Raw genomic sequence first — 19,756 nt, forward strand, 5'->3', positions numbered from 1 at the left:
ACGGCCTCCTAATAGTCCATGAGGCTAATCAGCTGGCAAAAAGTTCACACGGACCAATGGCCCATGTGAAAAAATACTGCTGCATGCCCTATTCTCATGTGTTTCTATAGACAAGCATAGCACATGCAATGAGCGGGTCCTTGTATATTGGACAGCACACATACGGGTATCCACTTGCGGTCCAATGATCGTTGGCCATATGCATAAAGTCGTAAAGGGAGTTTTCATGCAAATACTATCAATGAACTATCCTCCGGATAGGTCATCAATAGTTGATCAGCTGGGGTCCATGGGTGCCCGAATAGCTGACCGGCCAGGGTGTCAAGCAGCAGACTCCTGCTGATCAACTATTGACCGCCTATCCTGGGGATAGGTCATTGATAGTACAGTATTTGCTCCTTTAACAGATGAATACAGACATATTAGAGCGCCTGGGCCATGGAGTGTGAGGCCTTTGCAGCCAAGGGTTGTACTATGGAGAGATAACTGGCAACAGGAATCGGTAAAGAATTATGTAGGTGCCTCTATTTTTCGAATAACCCCTCTTGGCTGCATACATAATACACTGGTGGTGCGCCAAGCCCACCCCATACCCAGCTGGTGCCTGCTGTGTTCAACAGTTGACACCTGCTGGCAATGGTTGCAGAGTTGGCTTTAATCGTGGCCATTTGACCACGTACCGTATACATATGTTCAGGCAGCAGAATTTTTTTACAATGACAATGTGAAAGGGTTAAAGGGATTTCCAGGACCATGAGGATATCTTCTATTGATGACCTATCCACAGGATAGATGATTGGTGGGGGTCCATTACTCGGGATTTCTACTGATCAACTGATTCCTGGTGTTTTAATCACCATGGACAGCGCAGGACGCAGACTACACTGTCCAGAGTGCAGTGGCCTGGGTTGGTATTGCAGGCACAGTTCCCGTACCTGCAGAACCAAACCAGGCCACTGCAATGTTGTCAGCACTATCTGCTTCCAGCAATGACAACATTGACAGCAGCACAAGGAATCGGCTGAACAGCAGGGACAATCTCCCAGACAATCCCTTTAAGCAGTGGTTGGAGGTATGTAGAGTATTCAAAAGGAATCATTTGTACCTTGCACATTTATGGCAGGAAGCCTGACTTTAGCAGGATTGAAGGGAATTCATGTTCCCTGTTGTTGCCAAGAGAATAAAATCGTGACCGAGAAGTTGTCGGAGATTGGAATCTCCAAGGTTTCATTTTACTATTTCGCAATCTGTCCATTCTGTAACGGATCTCAATGCCAAGACTTTAAGAAGGAGTTTCTATGCAGTTTTGTAACACACACGTCTTATTTTCAATTTCTACTCCAGAGAAAGACTACCATTGGGGGGTTTCACAGGCTTCAGCTTGTAGGAGGTCCCATCAGTGGCTGTGAGGACCCATCTGGAGAACCTGTATAGGAAATGAATGCACGGGCAGACTTTACCGCGAGCTTTTTCCATCAGGTTCCCAATTAGGTCATAACTGAGACTTGAGTGGACAGACAGGCTACAGACGTGGCTTGCCAGAAGATTACCGTGGATCCCGCGATCAGAGGGATTTAGATTCGGCTTTATCTCTAGGACCTACTGTTCACAAAAAAATCAGAATACAAATTCAATGACCGAATCACTTGTCCAGGATGTACCAACCTTGCCACATAGGTAAATCAGGCAATTCGGAAGGTTTTAGACTGAGCATCAGCACCCTAGGATCTTCTGTTCCCAACCAAAAATTAGACTACAAACTGAAATATTAAATGGGTTGCTGGACAGCCCTACTTCAATAGGGCCCCCTGTATTAGAATAATAAGTAGACTGTACTGACCCCTCAGCGGGTGCCAGGTTCAAACGCTGCAGCCCCGCTGTGATCCCGGTGACTCTTGTGACAGATGATGTCACAGGAAATCGGGTCATCACTGCAGCCAATGAGAGGCTGGAGTGTCATTTCCCTGAACTCCTGGATGTCAGCGCTGATGTCATGGGAACAGGCGATGACACTGCAACCTCAGCAGTGCCCTGATTTCCTATGACATCATCACCTACAAAAATCACTGGGACCACAGCGGGGCTGCAGTGCTGGATCCCGTTGGCCGTGGAAGGATCAGTACAGTTCAGTTTATTATTTTAATTCAGGGGTTAGCGGGGGTGTCCAGTAACCGGGCAACCCCTTTAATTTGAATGTCTTCGGAACGCCACTGTCGAGACACCGGATTTCTGCACGTGGCAACCCAGCCATTTTTCTTTGCTCACCCTGAACGGGTTGTACTTTATTATGTTTATTATATTGCCTTTGTATCAGTAGCAAATTAAGTTTTTAACCACAGACACAAAACAGTTAAACAAATCAGACCCGTGCCACGCGGGGTAATTCTGATAGTTTTTAAAAAATAAAAGTGCGCTACAAAAACGAAAGCTGCGCTGTGATTGGTTGCTTTGGGCAACAAGGACAGTCTAAGTGTTAAACAGTTTAGATAAATGAAGCTTATTCATAAAGACAATACTATCAGCTCATTTACACAAACCTTCCTCTGTAGACAAATTTCATTGGTTCCACTGCTAGTGCCGTTGCTACTATATCATCAGCGTTGTGCCTCCGTCCGCTCACAACCATCAGGCCATCCATTTTTCCCACGACGAAGACCAGCCCAGCTGGTCCAATAAATCCAAGAAGGCCGGTCCTTATGAACGGATATTCACTGATCGGAGCTCCTGAGCTTGTCATTGGGAAAACCTGTAAGAACAGTAGAAGATGAGAACAGAATAGTAAGAATACTAACAAAGATGGTTAACCCTTTCAGTAAGACCTCTACTTTCATTGTACAAAGACAACATACACTCGATTGACAATTTATTAGACACCCCCATCTAGTAGCACATTGGACCTCTTTGGACCTTCGAGCCACAGGGTGTGCCAAAAAAACATCCCCTCACCATTAATGGACCTCCATCAATTCATGCTCTTGCACTAAATTCTGCCCTGGTATACAGCTGTGCGCTCTGAGCGGGGTATGGAGAAAACAGCTGGAGCGCTGTGTTCTTCACACCTCGCCTGTGTTCAGGGAGCAGAATACAGCTGAAACAATAGTATCAGCTGTATCCCGCTATGAACTCCTGATAAGGCTGATCTTTGTCTTTCAGCAATTTTGAGCGATAATCGTTGTGTCTAAATGGGCCTTAACTCTTCGTACTCTCTGGGAGCGCGTGCATGGATATTCTGGTTTGACTTATGTCCTTAGTCATCTTAGAAGGCCTGTGGAAAGGTTGGATATTGTCTCAGTAGGGTAGCCACCTTCCAAGAGGTGGCGCTGTGGAGGCATTATTTCATCCATCATAAATGACTAAATTGAGAAGGCCATAAAATGTAACCTAATTTACAGTCTGAAAATGCTGATGTGACTGCAGTTCACCGCATTATTCCACTCCCCCCATGTCCTATATACGGAGGTCCAGGAAGCTAAAGTATGGGAAGTTTCTTGGAAAGTGCCTGACACTGGAAAGTGTGACTAACATAAAGTGGCTTTACAGGGCTGAGGCTTATAGATTTCAGTGCTACAATTATACACTGACCACCACTTCTCAGAGGACTCTGCCAAACAACGCTATATATCTTAGTTTCCGAGCTGCAGTATAAGTTGCGGAAAGTGGGAGTAACACTCGAATATTCCCACTGCGAGCAGATCGGTGTATAGAGTTTATCTATAGGGACACCATATAGATCATTGTACATTCTATCAGAAAAAAAAATCAAGCACTTAGTAGAAGTTGTAGGCATGCAGTTACATCTAAGGTAAATATGCAAATGATTAGAAGTTGTGATTAGATGAACCGTCTGGTCATCTGAGGTCCTTAAAGTAATTCCACCCTTGACCTATAAAAAGGCCCCCCGAAGGCTCCTTGTGTGTAGTGGACCTATTTTTCCGCTCGTGTACAGCTTGGTGACCACAACCAACCCACAGTTGTCTCCATTTGCAGTGGTATCATGAACAACAAAACTGGACTGCTACAAAGTAGAACTGGGTTGTCTTCATCTTTACTTTGGGCACTGACGACAGCCGTGTTTGTGTCTGGAGACCTCGGTGTTGACGCCTCAATCCTACCTTTGCTGGGCTCAGTTATAGTAAATGTGGAGCGATATGCCACAGGATACCATACGGAACCTGTATGCCCCTATTCCCACCCGTACTACATCTTGTATCCAAGCTAGAGGTGGTACAACAGGGTACTAGAGCCTCCATGCCCACCCGTACTACATCTTGTATCCAAGCTAGAGGCAGTACAATAGGGTACTCGGGCCTCCATGCCCACCCGTACCACATCTTGTATCCAAGCTTTAGGCTGTACAACAGGGTACTAGAGCCTTCATGCCCCCTGTATCACATCTTGTATCCAAGCTAGAGGCGGTACAAGAGGGTACTAGAGCCTCTATGCCCACTGTATCACATCTTGTATCCAAGCTAGAGGCTATACAACAGGATACTAGAGCCTCCATGCCCGCCCGTATCACATCTTGTATCAAAGCTAGAGGCGGCACAACAGGGTACTAGAGCCTCATGCCCACCCATATCACACCTTGTATCCAAACTAGAGGTGGTACAACAGGGTATCTATACATACTGCCTGCACAGTCCTACTTATACACTATCCTATCAAATGTAATTGGACACCAGAGCAAGACTCCAAAGTAGGATTTATTTCCAGACATTAACCCTTTCCAATCCACTGTCTGATGTCTGAAGACATTCTGATTGAAGGCTGTACAGCTCTGATGTCAGAAGACGTCCGGCAGGATATTCTTACTGTATATTACTGCCCGCTCTGTTGTCGGGGGCCTCTCCAGCATGTCCCATACCGCAGTACTGGCTCTAGCCAGCAGACCGCGCCATTGTATAATGGCAGAAAGAGAGAGCCCCCTAGGAAATCCTGAATCCAAAACTGGATTAGAAAGGGTTAATATTTAATGGCACTCCCTTTGGCCCTAATGACAGTGGATTCTCTCCGTTGGCATACTTCCTACCACCATCGGCCCATCTATAATGCTGCAAGGAGCATCACTGGATAACTGAGCAATAGAAAAATGTTCTATTGAGTGAGGAATCACGTTTCTCCATCTTCAAATCAAATGGACATTCCCGGGTGTGGAGCATGATGGGGAACGCCTTGTGCCAACAGTTAGCAAAGGTTCCATTATGGTCTGGGGATGTTTCACACAGCATGGTCTCAGTTGATAGGTTATAGTGGCAATACTCATGAACACGGAGGTGAATCCTGACATTCTAGACAATACTGTGCTGCTGACAATGTGGTAATACTCTGGGAATGGTCGGCCATACTTCCAACAAGACAACGCGCCTTATCACACATCCAAAGATGTTTAACGAGTCTTGCTCAGGTGTCTGATTACTCTTGGTAGGATAGTGCACAGGTAGCAGTGTGCAGGCAGTATGTATATAGTAGATCCGGGATGCAGCCATGCCTCTACGTAATGTTATACGAGTCCATTCTTTATGGTCTTAGCTTGTGTTCACAGCATTAACATTTATATTCGGTTGCAATACTTGGCAAAAAAAAAAAAAAGCATTAAAATTAAAATACTGCAGAGAGATTGCAAATCCTCCCAGGTTTTGTCTTCCAAGTGCACCGCAAGAACACTCTACTCAATTATTAACATTCACTACAGACAAATGCCTTTAATGGTGAGCGCTCAGCATGCTGACGGCAGTGTTCTGCTCATCACAAATGATACGACCTTCATTGTTTAACTTATTGTGAGCGGCAGAACATTCTTTCCAATAGCTGAGATTACAGATACTGGAGAGGGAGAGCGCAATATGCAGACACAATGTTATAGATACAAGATATACCTGAGGATTGGGCACCAAGCAGTGCGGCTCCATGGAAAGGTCATCTAAAGCGCACCTCTCAAAGAAAGGTTAAGAATTGTGACACGCACACAGGCACAAATTCAGTACCGATTCTCTCCAGTAGATGATAATACAGAACCCTTCACATGGTATATCTACACTGGATGACCACTAGGGGATGAAATCGTTCTGCAGGAATATCGGCCCCTGCGGACATGAAGCTTCTTGCATTTAAATAAAAATTAATCTTATTTGTATAGCGCCAACTTATTCCACAGTGCTTTTGGGTAATTTATTTATTACCCCCCACCAAGCTGGTGACTCATTTTACCGACCTCGAAAGGATGGAAGGCTGAGTCAGCCTTGAGTCAGCTACCTGAACCACGCAAGGATTGAGCTCACAACCTTCAGGTCGTGAGCAAGAGCTTAGGACTGCATTTCTGCTGCCTTAACACTCTGCGACATACAAGGCTTTGCCACAAATTAGATAGCGGTACTGGCATATTGTGTACAGCTAACAGCAAGGGGTCATTCCTGACATCCTCATCTGACCCCTATTGGTCGATGAGTTGTTTCCAACCGCTGGATGTTCTTCCTTAATCACACATTCTCTGTATTCTCTCCACATCACTGCATGAGAAAACCCCACAAGGTTGGCAGTGACATCCCGGAAAGAGTGGTGCACACTGGAAGCCCATGAGTCTGATGAGTACAAGGACAACTTTTATACTTTAGAGCAGAGGTCCCCAACTTTTTGTTCCTTGCGGGCCATGTTCAACGTTGATCGATGGTTGGGAGCCACACTGAACTCATTTTTGTTAGGTTCGGTGCACATAGCTCACACAGCAAAAAAATAAAATCACAGTATGGCCCCGCTGTATTGCATCCTAGTGAATGCAGTTGTGTTGTGACTCACAAGTTGCCATGACCAACCATGATGGATTTCTTGTATCGCCAACTTGCAATGTTACCTCGTTCACTTCTATTAACCCCTTGAGTGGCACGCCCGGAAAATTTCCGGGGACGAGCTCCACTGCTCATAGTGCCATAGCCCGGAAGATTTCCGGGCTATGTATCACTATGGGAGCTGCAGAGCACAGTGCCACAAGCTGTGACAGTGTGCTCTGCCTGCACAGACCCACACAGAGCAGTGCAAGGGCTTTGAAAAACCAGCAGAAGATATTGCCGACATGTCGGCAATGTCCTGCTTTGTTTACAGGTTGCCATAGAGACCATCGGCTTGTCAGAAGCAAGCCGATGGTCTCTGTGGCAGGGAGAGCTAGTTGTTAGCTGTCAGAGGACAGCTAGGTACCAGCTCTTACAGCAGAGATCAGAGAAAACCTCCGATCTCTGCTGTGTTAACCCTTTACATGCTGCAGTCTATGTGACTGCAGCATGTAAAGGGTTGTCACTGCAGCATGTAAAGGGTTGTCACCATCGGACCCCCGGAATGTGATCAGGGGTCCTGATGGGTCCCTATGGAAGTCCCCTAAAGGGACAAAAAAAAAAATTTAAAAAAAAATTATAAAAAAAAAAAAAGTAAAAAAATAAAAAAAATAAAAAAAATACTTGTCTCCCTTTACTTTGTAAAAAAATCAAAAATACAATCACACATGTGGTATCCATGTGCGTCGTAATGACCCAGAGAAGGAAGTTAATACATTATTTAACCCCTTAATGACATGGCCCCTTTTTTTCTTTTTTCCCCATTTCTTTTTTTCCTCCCCCCTGTTTAAAAAATCACAACTTGTCCCGCAAAAAACAAGCCCTCATATGGCCATGTCAATGGAAAAATGAAAAAGTTATGGCTCTTGAGACGCAACTGCAAAATTAGTTGAAATTCAATGATTAGACCATTTTAAAAAACCTGCCCTGGTGGGCACGACAGGGTGGTAGGAAACCCGCCACTCAAGGGGTTAAGATGCGCTGTGACGCAGCCATAATGTGATCGGTGTGTTACATCCACAGTTGCTGTGGAGCCCTAGCCTAAATGTGGGGAAACAAAACTGTGGAATTCCAAACATTTGCTGATGCACATTTCAGGGTGAAATTGGACACTATGATTATACTATCGGTCAATTAACAGTACAAATGGTCACCGCTCAGGATTCCCACGGCGAGCCACACAGCAAGGGGTTGTGAGCCCCATGTGGCTCCCAAGCCACTGATTGGGGACCACTGTTATAGAAGATGACTTGACATGACTGGTAGGGGAAACGATCATATGAACACTTACATCTACCTTTCGGTTTTATGGCACTTTGTTTGGACATAAAGCCCAGACTGAGCCATCATGTGATGAACGTTCTAATGTTCCTCTCCATCCGTGTGTGAAACAATCTACACATTCAGATTCTATTTGTAATGATCAAAATGATTTTTCATTAAAATTTTAACATTATTGATGGATTGCTCAGAATGGAAAATTCTGGGTCGGTTAAAGGGGCAATAACCTTTCAGACAACTTCTGCTCATCTACTAGCTGGTTTTAGTCTCATCATTTCTTTAATATACTTACATTAAAAATGTTGTTGCTTCACCATTATAAATCACGTATGAAGCAGCTGCCACTAGGGGTCTCCCTTCCAGCTTCGCTGCAATCCACTCTCTGTCGTTAGGTACAGAGCTTCTGTAGTTACAAGAAAACCGGTCTGTTTCCATAGCAACAGAGGGAAGGGCAATCTTCACAGGGGTGCTTCCCTGCACTCAGAGGCTGTAGGCTGACAGTTCTGCAAACACTATGATAAAGATCTCCACAGTCTCTGCCCCTCCTGCTGTTATAGTGTGTGGGTGTGTCTTGTGTATGGATACATTAATAATAATATAATAATAATCTTTCATTTATATAACACCAACTTAATCCACAGCGCTTACAGTTGTTTTTACTAACCATTTGGCCAGAATTTCTTTAAATGCCTGATCTTCCTGGAAAAGCAGAGCGTTTGGAATACAGACACTGCTACCCTACTGATTGGACCAGAGTAATAAGGACAAGGAATTCAGGACAGTGAACTACTGGCAGAATACTAGGTTTGCTACACGCTACCTCCCTGAAAGTGCATTGTGAACAGCAGAACAACAGAAAAATGGAGAAGACCACCTGAAAATGAGACTGTAACAGCATGAAACAGGGTGCAAACAGCAGTCAATGAGAGGTAACTAAAACTGGTACTTTTTATGAAAACTTGTTAAAAATTCTGATATACTTTAAAGCATACCTGCATTTTCAGGTGAATTTTTAGATTAAGCTGCCATGTGTGTGTACATATAGAACACTATAATCTGGCCATTGTATCCTGCATTTTCACTAGTTTTTCCCTGCCAGTAGTTCGCTGTCCTGACTTCCTTACCCCTACTCGCATGCTGTATTGCAGTGTCTCTGGTCCAATCAGCAGGGAGGCAATATCTGAATGCCCACCACTCTGCTTTCCCAGGACCATCAGGCACTAAACCCAATAATTTATGTGTGTAATGTGCACAGACACACATGCTGTAATAGCAGGAGAGGCAGAGACTGTGGAGATGGTTATCACAGTGTCTACAGATCTGTCAGCCTGCAGCTTGTAAGGGCAAGGGAGCCTCCTGTGAAGGTAGTCCCTCCCACTATGGCTATGGAAACGTCCCTAGTTGTGTCCTACTTACTAAAGAAGTGTCCTGGTTACGAAGGAAGCTCTGTACCCAATGACTGTGGATTGCAGAGAAGCTGGAAGAGAGACCCCAAGTAGCAGCCACTAATTTACAGTGCTAAAGCAACAATATGTTTAATGCAAGTGTATGACAGAAGTGATGAGACAAACACAAGATAGTAGATGAGTAGAAGTTGTCTAAAAAATTAGTGCCCCTTTAAGTTATGGAGATTTGCTCTTCTGGTTGTGATCTTATGACAACTGTATATTTCAACGCCTGCTTGTGTATTCAATGACATTGACCATCATATGGATGGAATCGTATTACTACATGCCAAATGTGCCAGAAAAGTATATGAGGTCCTCTATGTCTCAAAGTTATTAATGCCCTTCTAACTGGAAATACTAAAAGGTAAATACCCCTGAGTAATTACACTCATCAACCCTAAGAAATATAAAACCTGAGGCCTATGTGGTAAATTGCATTTTAATGTAGAACGTGAAATCAAGTAGTGAAACGAATTAAAAGCTTCTATTTTCCATCAGAGGAAAAGCAGAGAAGACGTCATCGAAAAGATGCTGATATTACGAAAAATTATCCATAGAAACAAGACGTCTGTTAAAGGTCATCTGTAATCCTGGAAGCCGAGGATGGAAATATATGACTGCGAAAGTGACGTTAATCAGCTATAATAAAGTGCTTCCACCAACCTCAAAGGTATTCTTGGTCATACCGGACAGACCGTAATAGGACGTGCCTGTAGCGAGCGCGCACACGCACAGCTCTCCTATCTCATCCGTCCGACATAGCTGTGGGATCCCATCAGGTTTCACCGAGCACATAATAGCTGGAATAGATGGAAACACGGGATTACCATAGGTGTAATGTTATATCAAGTAACTTTCATACACTGACATTTTAAGATGAGCCATTTCATACACTGAATTCTGAGTTTATATTTTGGGGTCCCCTGTTCAGATCTTCAGCTACAAAAAGTGTTTACGTCTGTGGAGGGCCATTCTTGTAATGTATTACACAGAAATTAATTTGATCGGATACTGTGTAATGCTTAGTTTCCCCTGCGGGGGTGCTGCAGGAAAACTGAACACCTACTGCCAGGTTTTCTCTGTAGCTGATCGATGGGGGTCCCATCAAGGGGACACTGCGTGATCAATTTATTATGAAGAGATCTTTCTAATATGTATACCCATTCAAAAAAACTGAAAATAACATGTTTCTGGTACTGATGGTATTCCCATCTCCGCTTTTTTGGCATACCCACAGATATATCCAGCGCTAAATGAACGTTTGGCACGATGCATCTGTTTAACACACAAACGTTTGACCATCAGCATTCATTATACTCTTTGTATAGCCCATCCTAGTCTAATGACTGCTGGGCTATGCAAATACTGTAAGCATGCTACGATATCTGTAAAGGTCTGATAGATGTGGGTCCCGACTCTGAGACTCGCTCCTCTCTCGAAACTGTGGCACCCAGATCATCTGAATGCAATAGCCAGGGGTGATTGGGAGCTAAGTACACTGTGCTATGCAGTTTCCATAACTTCCATAGAAGTGAATGGGAGCTCCCCAGCTCACAATTTACAGAAGCAGCATAGCTCACTGTGCCACACTGTTTCTATAACTCCCATTTAATCTATGGGTGTTACAGGAGAAGTAAAGCCCATCTGCAAGATAATGAGATGACTACTGAGAAGTTTTCTCTATAGAACAGGAAGTGTCAGACTATTATTAGGCTTAGTGGTCAGTGTGCAGGGAGGGGGAAAGGTGAGCTGTGACACTACCCATTAAGAATGGTGGATTTTAAGCTATCTATGTATATAGTAGATATCAAATCTCAGTGTAACCCTGCCTGTGATGATATGAGATGACAGTTGCGAAGTTCTCTCTACAGAACAGGAAGTGTCAGACTATTATTAGGCTTAGTGGTCAGTGTGCAGGGAGGGGGAGAGGTGAGCTGTGACACTACCCATTAAGAATGGGGGATTTTAAGTTATCTATGTATATATAGTAGATATCAAATCTTAGTGTAATCCTGCCAGTGATGATAATGAGATGACTTCTGAGAAGTTCTCTCTACAGAACAGGAAGTGTCGGACTATTATCAGGCTTAGTGACCAGTGTGAAAACTGCAGGATTTCAGGATATTTCTAGATTGTGACATTGAAAATTAAACACCAAAATTCTTAAAGAAAAATACATTTAACATAAAAACTTCACTTCCACCTCATTTTCTAAAGGCACATTCCCTTTAGAAGGAATTTGAGACTAGGATGGAATTCAAAATGAGACTTTAGAAGCAGATGACGGTGAAAGCAAACCTTCTGCTGATGCTGAAATATTTCTGCTATTTGTGAGCGGTGATGCTATTAGTTCAGGCATGTCACTCCCATCTATCTGATGTGTTTGTTTTTAGTCATCTCATTTAGCGCGTGTTTACACAGATAAGTGCATATACATAGCAGTACACACAAACACGCACATGTTTATTTAATTGGGCGTCTCGTATGTCGAGAAGAATTACTGCTAAATTAGGTAAACAATTCTGGTTTTGTTATTTTGAATTTACAAAAGGAAAAAAAAAACAAAAAAACTAAAAGGAGCCATTGTCCTCCCGCTGGCAGCAAATGAGTGCAGCGCGGAGAGCAGCTGCAAGCAATCTTGTGTAAAGGCATCTTTCACATATTCCACTTTTCCTTTTTCGAGAGACTGCCTCAAACAATGTGGTTAGCTCAGCTGCAGATCTGATCCCTTTGGCACACCCAGTCTCTGGCCTTAGATGACCAGAGGAAACCGTCACGGAGAACCCTGTGTAAATCTACCTTTTCTACAAGGAGAAGTCCAGCACGTTCCTAAAGCTCAGGGGTTCCAGATAACCCAGGGAACTCTAGACCGAGAGGAACATATAAGACTATGGAGCATTAGATTTACATAAATGAAGAAAAAAATATTTAGGCATGCTAGGCACCAGAATTGGCACAAGTCTTTGAAATGTGCCAGCCTGAGCAAGGCCAATCTCACACGACCGGATTTGAATTGCGGAATCCGGGATCGTCACTCACGCGGACAATTCATGGTATTTCACACCTGTTGAAAGAACATTTGCATGTCTGTTCACAGGAGAGCCGATTTAGGATCGCAGCCTGTTCTATTTTTCAGCGGGATCCACGCGGATGGCTTCCATTGAAGTCAATAGAAGCCCTGTTCGACCTGCGGCCCATCAGCAATTGACATTGCGGATAGGCCATGGGTACCCGCATCATCACGATGGGTAAAAAAAACAAAAAACGGTACTGCGCATGACCAAAGGGCAAGCCGCCGTGGTCATCTGCAATACAGAAGAAAGCAGGTACGCAGGGTCACCGGCCGCATTCAGATCCAGGTTGTTGTGAAGATGATGTCACAGGAAGTCACCAGAGGCTGCAGTGTCAACGCTGGAGGATGTTGGGGTAACGGCACTGGATCTCCATAGCAAAGGACAGGCTAGTGCTGCTCTTTTTGTTATTTTAAGACACCCGGAGCTATAGTAGGAAAGTTGCCCAGTAACAGGATGACCCCTTTAGTAAATTTGCTGCATGCCAAGCTGTCCTGTGCATTAGACAGGCAACTCTACAGCAGATACACGCTGGTGTAGGTTAGCACTATAATTAATACCAGTTTTGGTGGCAAGATTTCCTGGCCGCAGGGAGACCTGGAACCTTCTACTTTTTGGAAAAGTGGTGAGGGTGGCAGAAAGATGCCCAAATGTCACAAATTTTTTGCAACCCAAAGTCCCCAAATTTGTGACTTTTTTTACAGCAGAAATGAACATGCAGGGCATGATAAATCCTTCAATTGTTTTTTTAATTACTTTTATTAATACTGAGGTGACAAAAAGGTTTAAAACAATCTGCCATAAAGTCTCCTGGAGGTGGCAGAGAAGGAGTAATGGCACACCAGTAAGCACTGCTGCCCGTTTGTTCGGCTGATCAGTGGCGGGGGTCCGGCAAAGCTCTACTGTGGATTTCAGCACTCATCTACTTAAGGAGAACCTGTCACCACCATCTCACCCTTAAAGTTACCTCCACCGGCTGCCCGGAAGTGAGAAATTAATCACTTCTAATGTCCTCTCGATGCTTAATGAGCCCACATGTATCTGTGAAGCACTCGTTTTTATCCTTTTTTGTGCAAAAAATGTGTGCCTTTCATGGATGACAGTGTGGACGCACCTTTACTCATTTCAGGAACACTGAAAGAATCTGTTTTAGGGGGACTACATAAATACTTCAGCTTATGATATACTCACCACCAGGCATCACGGTCCCAACATCTTGCACGGTGAGCACAGATAGTTTTTCTTCCGAGTCCACTCTAATAACTCCATGGGTGAGTCCTTGCATTGATAACACCCCCCTACCTGGAGGCTGGTTGCTGTCATCCGTCGGCCTGTAATAAAGGCACAAAAGTGAGAAAAACAGATGACAAAAATATGTCTTGAACATTTTAAGAAAAAAGTATTTTATTAACTTTTTAAACCCTTAAATGTTACGATGGAGACACAGAGGGCCGTACAGGAGCTGCATACACAATGTAGTAAGAGAGTCTTAATCATGACCTATTGCCAATTTCAGAGGCACTGTAGAGTAGATTGAAGTAGATAATGGCAGAGATGTTCGGGCGCTAAGATAGTAACGTAGCTGAGAGTGCGACAGTGTGTGGTACAGATCGGGAAGCTGGTTTTCTTCATGCTGAGGAAGGAACTCTAGAGGGTCACACGGTAGAAGCTGCTTATCCCGCTTGCCGGATGTACACAACTCCAATGCTTATCACGCCAACCACCATTGTCTATCAATGTTGGACTGTTGATTAAAGTTTAGTTTGGAACATCAGAATTGGAGTAATTGTCTTGTAAGGCCCATCACCCCACCCTTCATGCCCCTTACATTGGGGGTGCCCGTGAGAGAGCATTTTCCAGGGAACATCCCTGAATGTGCCCTGGTCACCTGCATTGCTGTTCTTGTTACTATCCCCATCCAGCTGGCTTATGAGGGTAGTAACCTCCCACTTCAAAAGAGACACTTGCCCAGGTGCCTCCACCTCTTAGATGTCTTCCCTTCTTGGTTACCTCCAGTATTACTCAAGACACTCCCAGAAGCTAAAAATACTATAAAAAGTGGTGAAACAATTTAATGCGATTTTTGTTCTGATGCCTTATCTGTCTGCTAACTAGTAAAAATCTGGCAGATCAGCTAAACGGCAATGAGGATAAGCAGCTGCCAGACTTACTCGGTATTGCTTATCTTTAGGAAACCAAACGTCCAGATGCTATATTCCAACTTGGTTGCAATGGACAACAAATCACAGATCATAAGACTGTGGAGCTGGGCTACTTTTCTGTGGCCCACCCTGTACTACCACGCAGCCACCGAAGCAGCTTCTACCTTCACCTACCGTCTCTTTCCACCTTCCCTCGTAGATTGCATGCCTTTGTGGGCATGCTCCTCGCTCCCTCTATGTTGGTCTGTCACTCATTTAGTTCATGTTTATTGTACTCCACTTCATCTTTTGTTATGCATTTAAACCCTTTAACTCTATTTTGCGCCTTCAAGACCAAATGATTTTCATCATCATTTTGCAAAAACGATAACTCAGGTGATATGAGGGCTTGTTTTTTGTGAGATGGGCTGAATGTTTAATGGCACCACTCTGGGGTCCATACAATAGGTTGCATTACATTTTTTGTGGCGGGAGATGGAACCCCCCCCCGAAATTCCGACATTGTTTTGGGGGTTTTATCTTTATGGTGTTCACCATTGAGTAGAAATTACATGATCACTTTGTTAATCTGGATCCGCTTAATTATGGCAATGCCAAGTTTATATACATTATTTTTTTTACAACTTTTGCACAATATAACACATTTTTGAATAAAAACAATTGAATCCGCATCGCCGCATTCTAAGACCCATAGCATTTTTATTTTTCTGGCAACGGAGCGATACAAGGTGTTTTTTTTTACGGGAAGAGTTGTGGTTTTTATTGGTACCATTTTGAGGCCCATGTGACATGGCTTCTAATTGTGTTATTTCGGAGGCAAATGAATGAAAAATAGCAATTCTGCAGGGTTTTTAAAAATTATTTTCACAATGCAAGAAAAATAACAGAACATTTTCATTGTTTGGGTCATCATGAACGTGGTTATATCTGTTACGTATTGGTTTATTTAAAAAAAATGTATTTTATCTATTTAAAAGGGTTTTTATGAGTAAAAATGTGTAGTTTTTGAAGCTGGAATTTTTTTCAAATAAAATATAGCTGGTCTTTTTTCAAACACTATATTGTAGTCCCTCAAGGGGACTTGAAAATGCAATTGTTTTGATAGATAGGATAGTACACTGCAATTTTTATGTATTGCATTCTACTATATCTATGATATCGGCCTATTAGACTCTGCCGGAGACCAGGTCTAATAGGCTGGGTGACGTGGCAGACACAGAAGCCTTTGTCAGGCCTCCAGCTATGATGGGAAGTCATTGGTACCTTGTGACTGAATTGTGAGGTGCCGATCTGCTTATATGCTGCAGTTATCGATTGTGGCATGAGAGGGGTTAAGCTGCCAGGATCTCTGTTTCTTGCAGTTAGAGCAGGAACTGCGCTGTCAGTAACACAAAGGAAAATGTACTTGTTGGCCCCAGCATCTAGAGAAGGAAAAATCCAGATCAAGAGAAAAAAAAAATCCATATATTTTTTAAAGACTTGATAAGAACGTCGTATGTGGTGGACAGACATGGGTTTCTGTGCTGGGCCAACGTGTTTCAAACTACACAGGCCTGGCAGGAATAAGGACTGTCTAGTTTGAAAGTGTTGACCCAGCACACAAACCCATGGTCTGTCTACAACATACAATGTTCTTATCAAGTCTTTAATTTAAAAAATGTGTTTTTTCCTTCCTTTGACCTGGATTTTTCTTCTTGTTGATCCTGGCTGTAAGAAGTCATCCAAGGCACTACCTTAAAAAGATGTATGTAAGCCCATTAGTGAGGTCAGTAAAAAGGCATATGAAGGTCACTAAGGTGTTAAACCCTTTATAATACATAAAATAATAATGAGGTTTTATTGCATATTACAATGAGGCATGCTGATGGACAGGCTGCTCCCCCCCTTCTACTTGTTTACGCATTGTTTCTTCTTTCTTTTTCCAGGAATACAATTGCCAAACGTATTCAACAGACGGAGACCATGGCTCATATTTTTTTACTATGATCATCTTTAATGCATGAATCTCCAGACACGTACTATAATCAGATATCACCTTTATAACGGTCTCATTACTGCATTTTACTTCACTCACCACTATAACTCCCGTCTGCATTTGTAGAACTCAAAAAATGTCATTAGAAGAAAAATATAGCAATCTCCTGCGCCTCTGACAAGGCGCTGAGTGTCGGGTTAGTGGGCAGACGCTGTTCCATCTTCTGCATATTATCTAGTGATGAGCAAAATTTGGAATAGTTTGGTTCGACCAGTTCATTAAAGTTTGGTAAAATGTTCGGTACGCTCTGAATTGGTTCAAACTGAACCGGAACGTCACCAGAGATAGGTTTGTGGATAGCACTCCAAACAATGGCTTGGTATCAGGTGATGAATATAGAAGGGGACGCACCTGGTGTGGAACACCTGTCAGGTGACAGACGTCCGAGTTGGCCTTAAATATGGTTATTTGTCCAATACACCAAATCCTCAAGAACGTCTTCAAAATGCAGGGAGAGCGTCACAGGGAGAACCCAAGGATAGAAGAAATACCTCAGTCGAGGTATTTTCGGTTTTGTAGCAATAGCTCTAAAACAGTTGCATAACACTGTCTAAGAGCCATAAAAGCCCTGTATAACACGCTTAGGTCACCTTCGAGTGTATCTAAGTACTATCAAAAGGTTTTTAATGCAAAGTTAAAGAAGAAAAAAAGAAGTAGGGGAGGGAGACGAGAAAGGGGAGGGAGACGAGAAAGGGGAGGGAGACGAGAAAGGGGAGGGAGACGAGAAAGGGGAGGGAGACGAGAAAGGGGAGGGAGACGAGAAAGGGGAGGGAGACGAGGAAGGGAGGGAAAAGAGAAAGGGAGGGGAAGAGAAAGGAGGGAAAAAGAAGGAAAAAGAAGTGGAAGGCGGAAAGGACAGAAAAAATAGAAGGAAAATAAAACTGAAAGCAAAGAAGAAGAAAAAAGATGGAAAAACGGGAAAAAGATAATGGATGGAAAATAAGAAAAAGGAAAGAAAATATTTTTCCCTTTTTCTTATTCTTTAGCCATCTTCTTCATTTTCTATCTTTTTTCCCCCTTTTCTTCTTTTAGTCCATTTGGCGGAGATGAACTGCCTGAGGTTTGGCTTCTGGCTAAACTGAACTTTTAGCAGAGTTTGACCTGAAATAAAGTTCTACTGTTTCGTTCCGCTCAACGCTATTTTCTAATATTAGGTATCAGCGTTGTCCATGAAGTCTGTTTCAGACTACAATCCCCTCTGCCCCATAAGGGGAAGCAGTACTCCGAAGTTATAGTGACAGTGGCTACGACAATGAAATATTAAGGCCATTTTATAAAAATTCTCCCTCCAATATGAAGGTCAATTTTAAAAGGATTTATGTGAATGTTAATTCCTAGAATGCAGCAATATGGAAAAGTTGACAGATATTCCCAATGGAGGTTATCTCAAGAGTGCAATAATAGGACTGGCCATTAAATTCAGCCATTGGAAAAACAATTTACACCTGTCTGTCTGGCAGCCACCATACATATTAGTTTGCCCTCAGCCTACAGGATCCACCAACAGGTAAATATTTACAGACGCTTCTGCGACTGCAATGTACATACATGACTTTGGCCAAGCACCATGCTCTTAGGAAATCCATCTAAAAGAAAATCTTTGTCGCTCATAGCAACCAATCACAGCGCAGCTTTCATTTCTTATATTGCTGAAGTAGAATGAAAGCTGCACTGTGATTGGTTACTATGGGCAATAAAGATTTTTCTTTTTAGACAGCTTTCATAAGAGTGTGGCACCGGGTATTTTTCCATGGGCCACCCTGTAGATGCTGTGGTGGCGATAATGAGCGAGTGTGAGGCGTGTAGTTATGTAATACATATACGAGGACCAAGAGGTTTTGAGAACAAACTGCACCTCGTTAGGCTAGGGATTTATTTACATGGGTGATATTCACGTGCGAGTTCTTCCGATTGCAATCTGGATGGAACTCGCACAGGGAAAAAAAGTTGAATAGGTTCATGTACAATAGCGATTTGTCACTCAGACCGATGGTCCGAGTTTTAAAGATGACTTCATGCCCTATTTTTATGCAGCTCTTGCACAGGAATAGGATGTGTAGTGTTCTGTGTTCCGTAAGAATCCCGGGCGTAACGTGCATCCCCCATGTAAATACAGCATAAAACGTACATATATTGAGCTGCAGAACACCTACAGCAACAAATACAGATTGACCGGTCCATGGCTTGTATAAGGTACAACAGAAAATGTCCATTGGGTCTCAGAATGAAGCCCCTTCAACCTGTGGACCTTTCAGAGTCTCCTGGTGAGGCGAGTCCAGATTTGCTGTCTACTATGTGGATCGTAGGCTAAGAATTTGGCACGAGCACTGTAGCCCATTTCGTGTGGTGTGTGACAAGCTGGTGATAGTTACCAACTGGGATATTTTTGAATGGCACAAGTCAATTACATACGACCACAGACCAGGGTGAGCAATTTGCTGCATAGTTTCCCTTGCCCCTTTATTAGAACCCCCGACCCTTTCACACCTTGAGCTTCCTTGTATGGAAATTATCCAGTGACCCCCGGAGTGCAGAATAGAATCATGTGACAAGTTTTCCTTGGATCAGTTTCAGTGTGAATACACATTAGATGAGGAAATCCAGCAATCTGAGCATTTTCCAATAAGGTCTGGTCATCAGTGCTAGACTAGCCGGGGTCGGGATGTCACTGCCAACCTTGTTGGGTTTTCTTGTGTGATGGTGTGCGGAGGTAACCGAGAATGGCGTGATCGAGAAAAAACATCTAGCAAAAGGAGATCATGAGGAAAGAAACAACTCGTCGGTGAAAGGGATCCAAGGAGGAGGTCAAGAACCGTTCTGATGAAAGGCACTGCACAGTCAAGAACAGCCAAATACAACGCTGGTGCTCCCACTAACATGTTGGAATGCACAACTCGTCTTTGCTGTCATTTCCCATCCGTGCAAAGGAGCGACTAGT

The 19,756-nt window shown here is 43.4% G+C and overlaps 1 protein-coding gene across 4 annotated transcripts in view; it reads right to left on the minus strand.

Annotated features, from left to right (window-relative positions):
- Positions 1-19,756, minus strand: part of DIP2C (disco interacting protein 2 homolog C) — a 476,875-nt gene that overhangs the window by 104,210 nt on the left and 352,909 nt on the right. For all 4 annotated transcript variants that reach the window (XM_066585296.1, XM_066585294.1, XM_066585295.1 and 1 more), the window contains 3 exons: positions 13,813-13,952; positions 10,214-10,350; positions 2,538-2,746 (listed from right to left, as the gene is read on the minus strand). In XM_066585296.1, the coding sequence (XP_066441393.1) occupies positions 2,538-2,746; positions 10,214-10,350; positions 13,813-13,952 (486 nt within the window). The remainder of the gene's footprint in view (positions 1-2,537; positions 2,747-10,213; positions 10,351-13,812; positions 13,953-19,756) is intronic.

This window comes from Eleutherodactylus coqui, chromosome 12, assembly GCF_035609145.1.
Source record: "Eleutherodactylus coqui strain aEleCoq1 chromosome 12, aEleCoq1.hap1, whole genome shotgun sequence".
Taxonomy (NCBI): domain Eukaryota; kingdom Metazoa; phylum Chordata; class Amphibia; order Anura; family Eleutherodactylidae; genus Eleutherodactylus; species Eleutherodactylus coqui.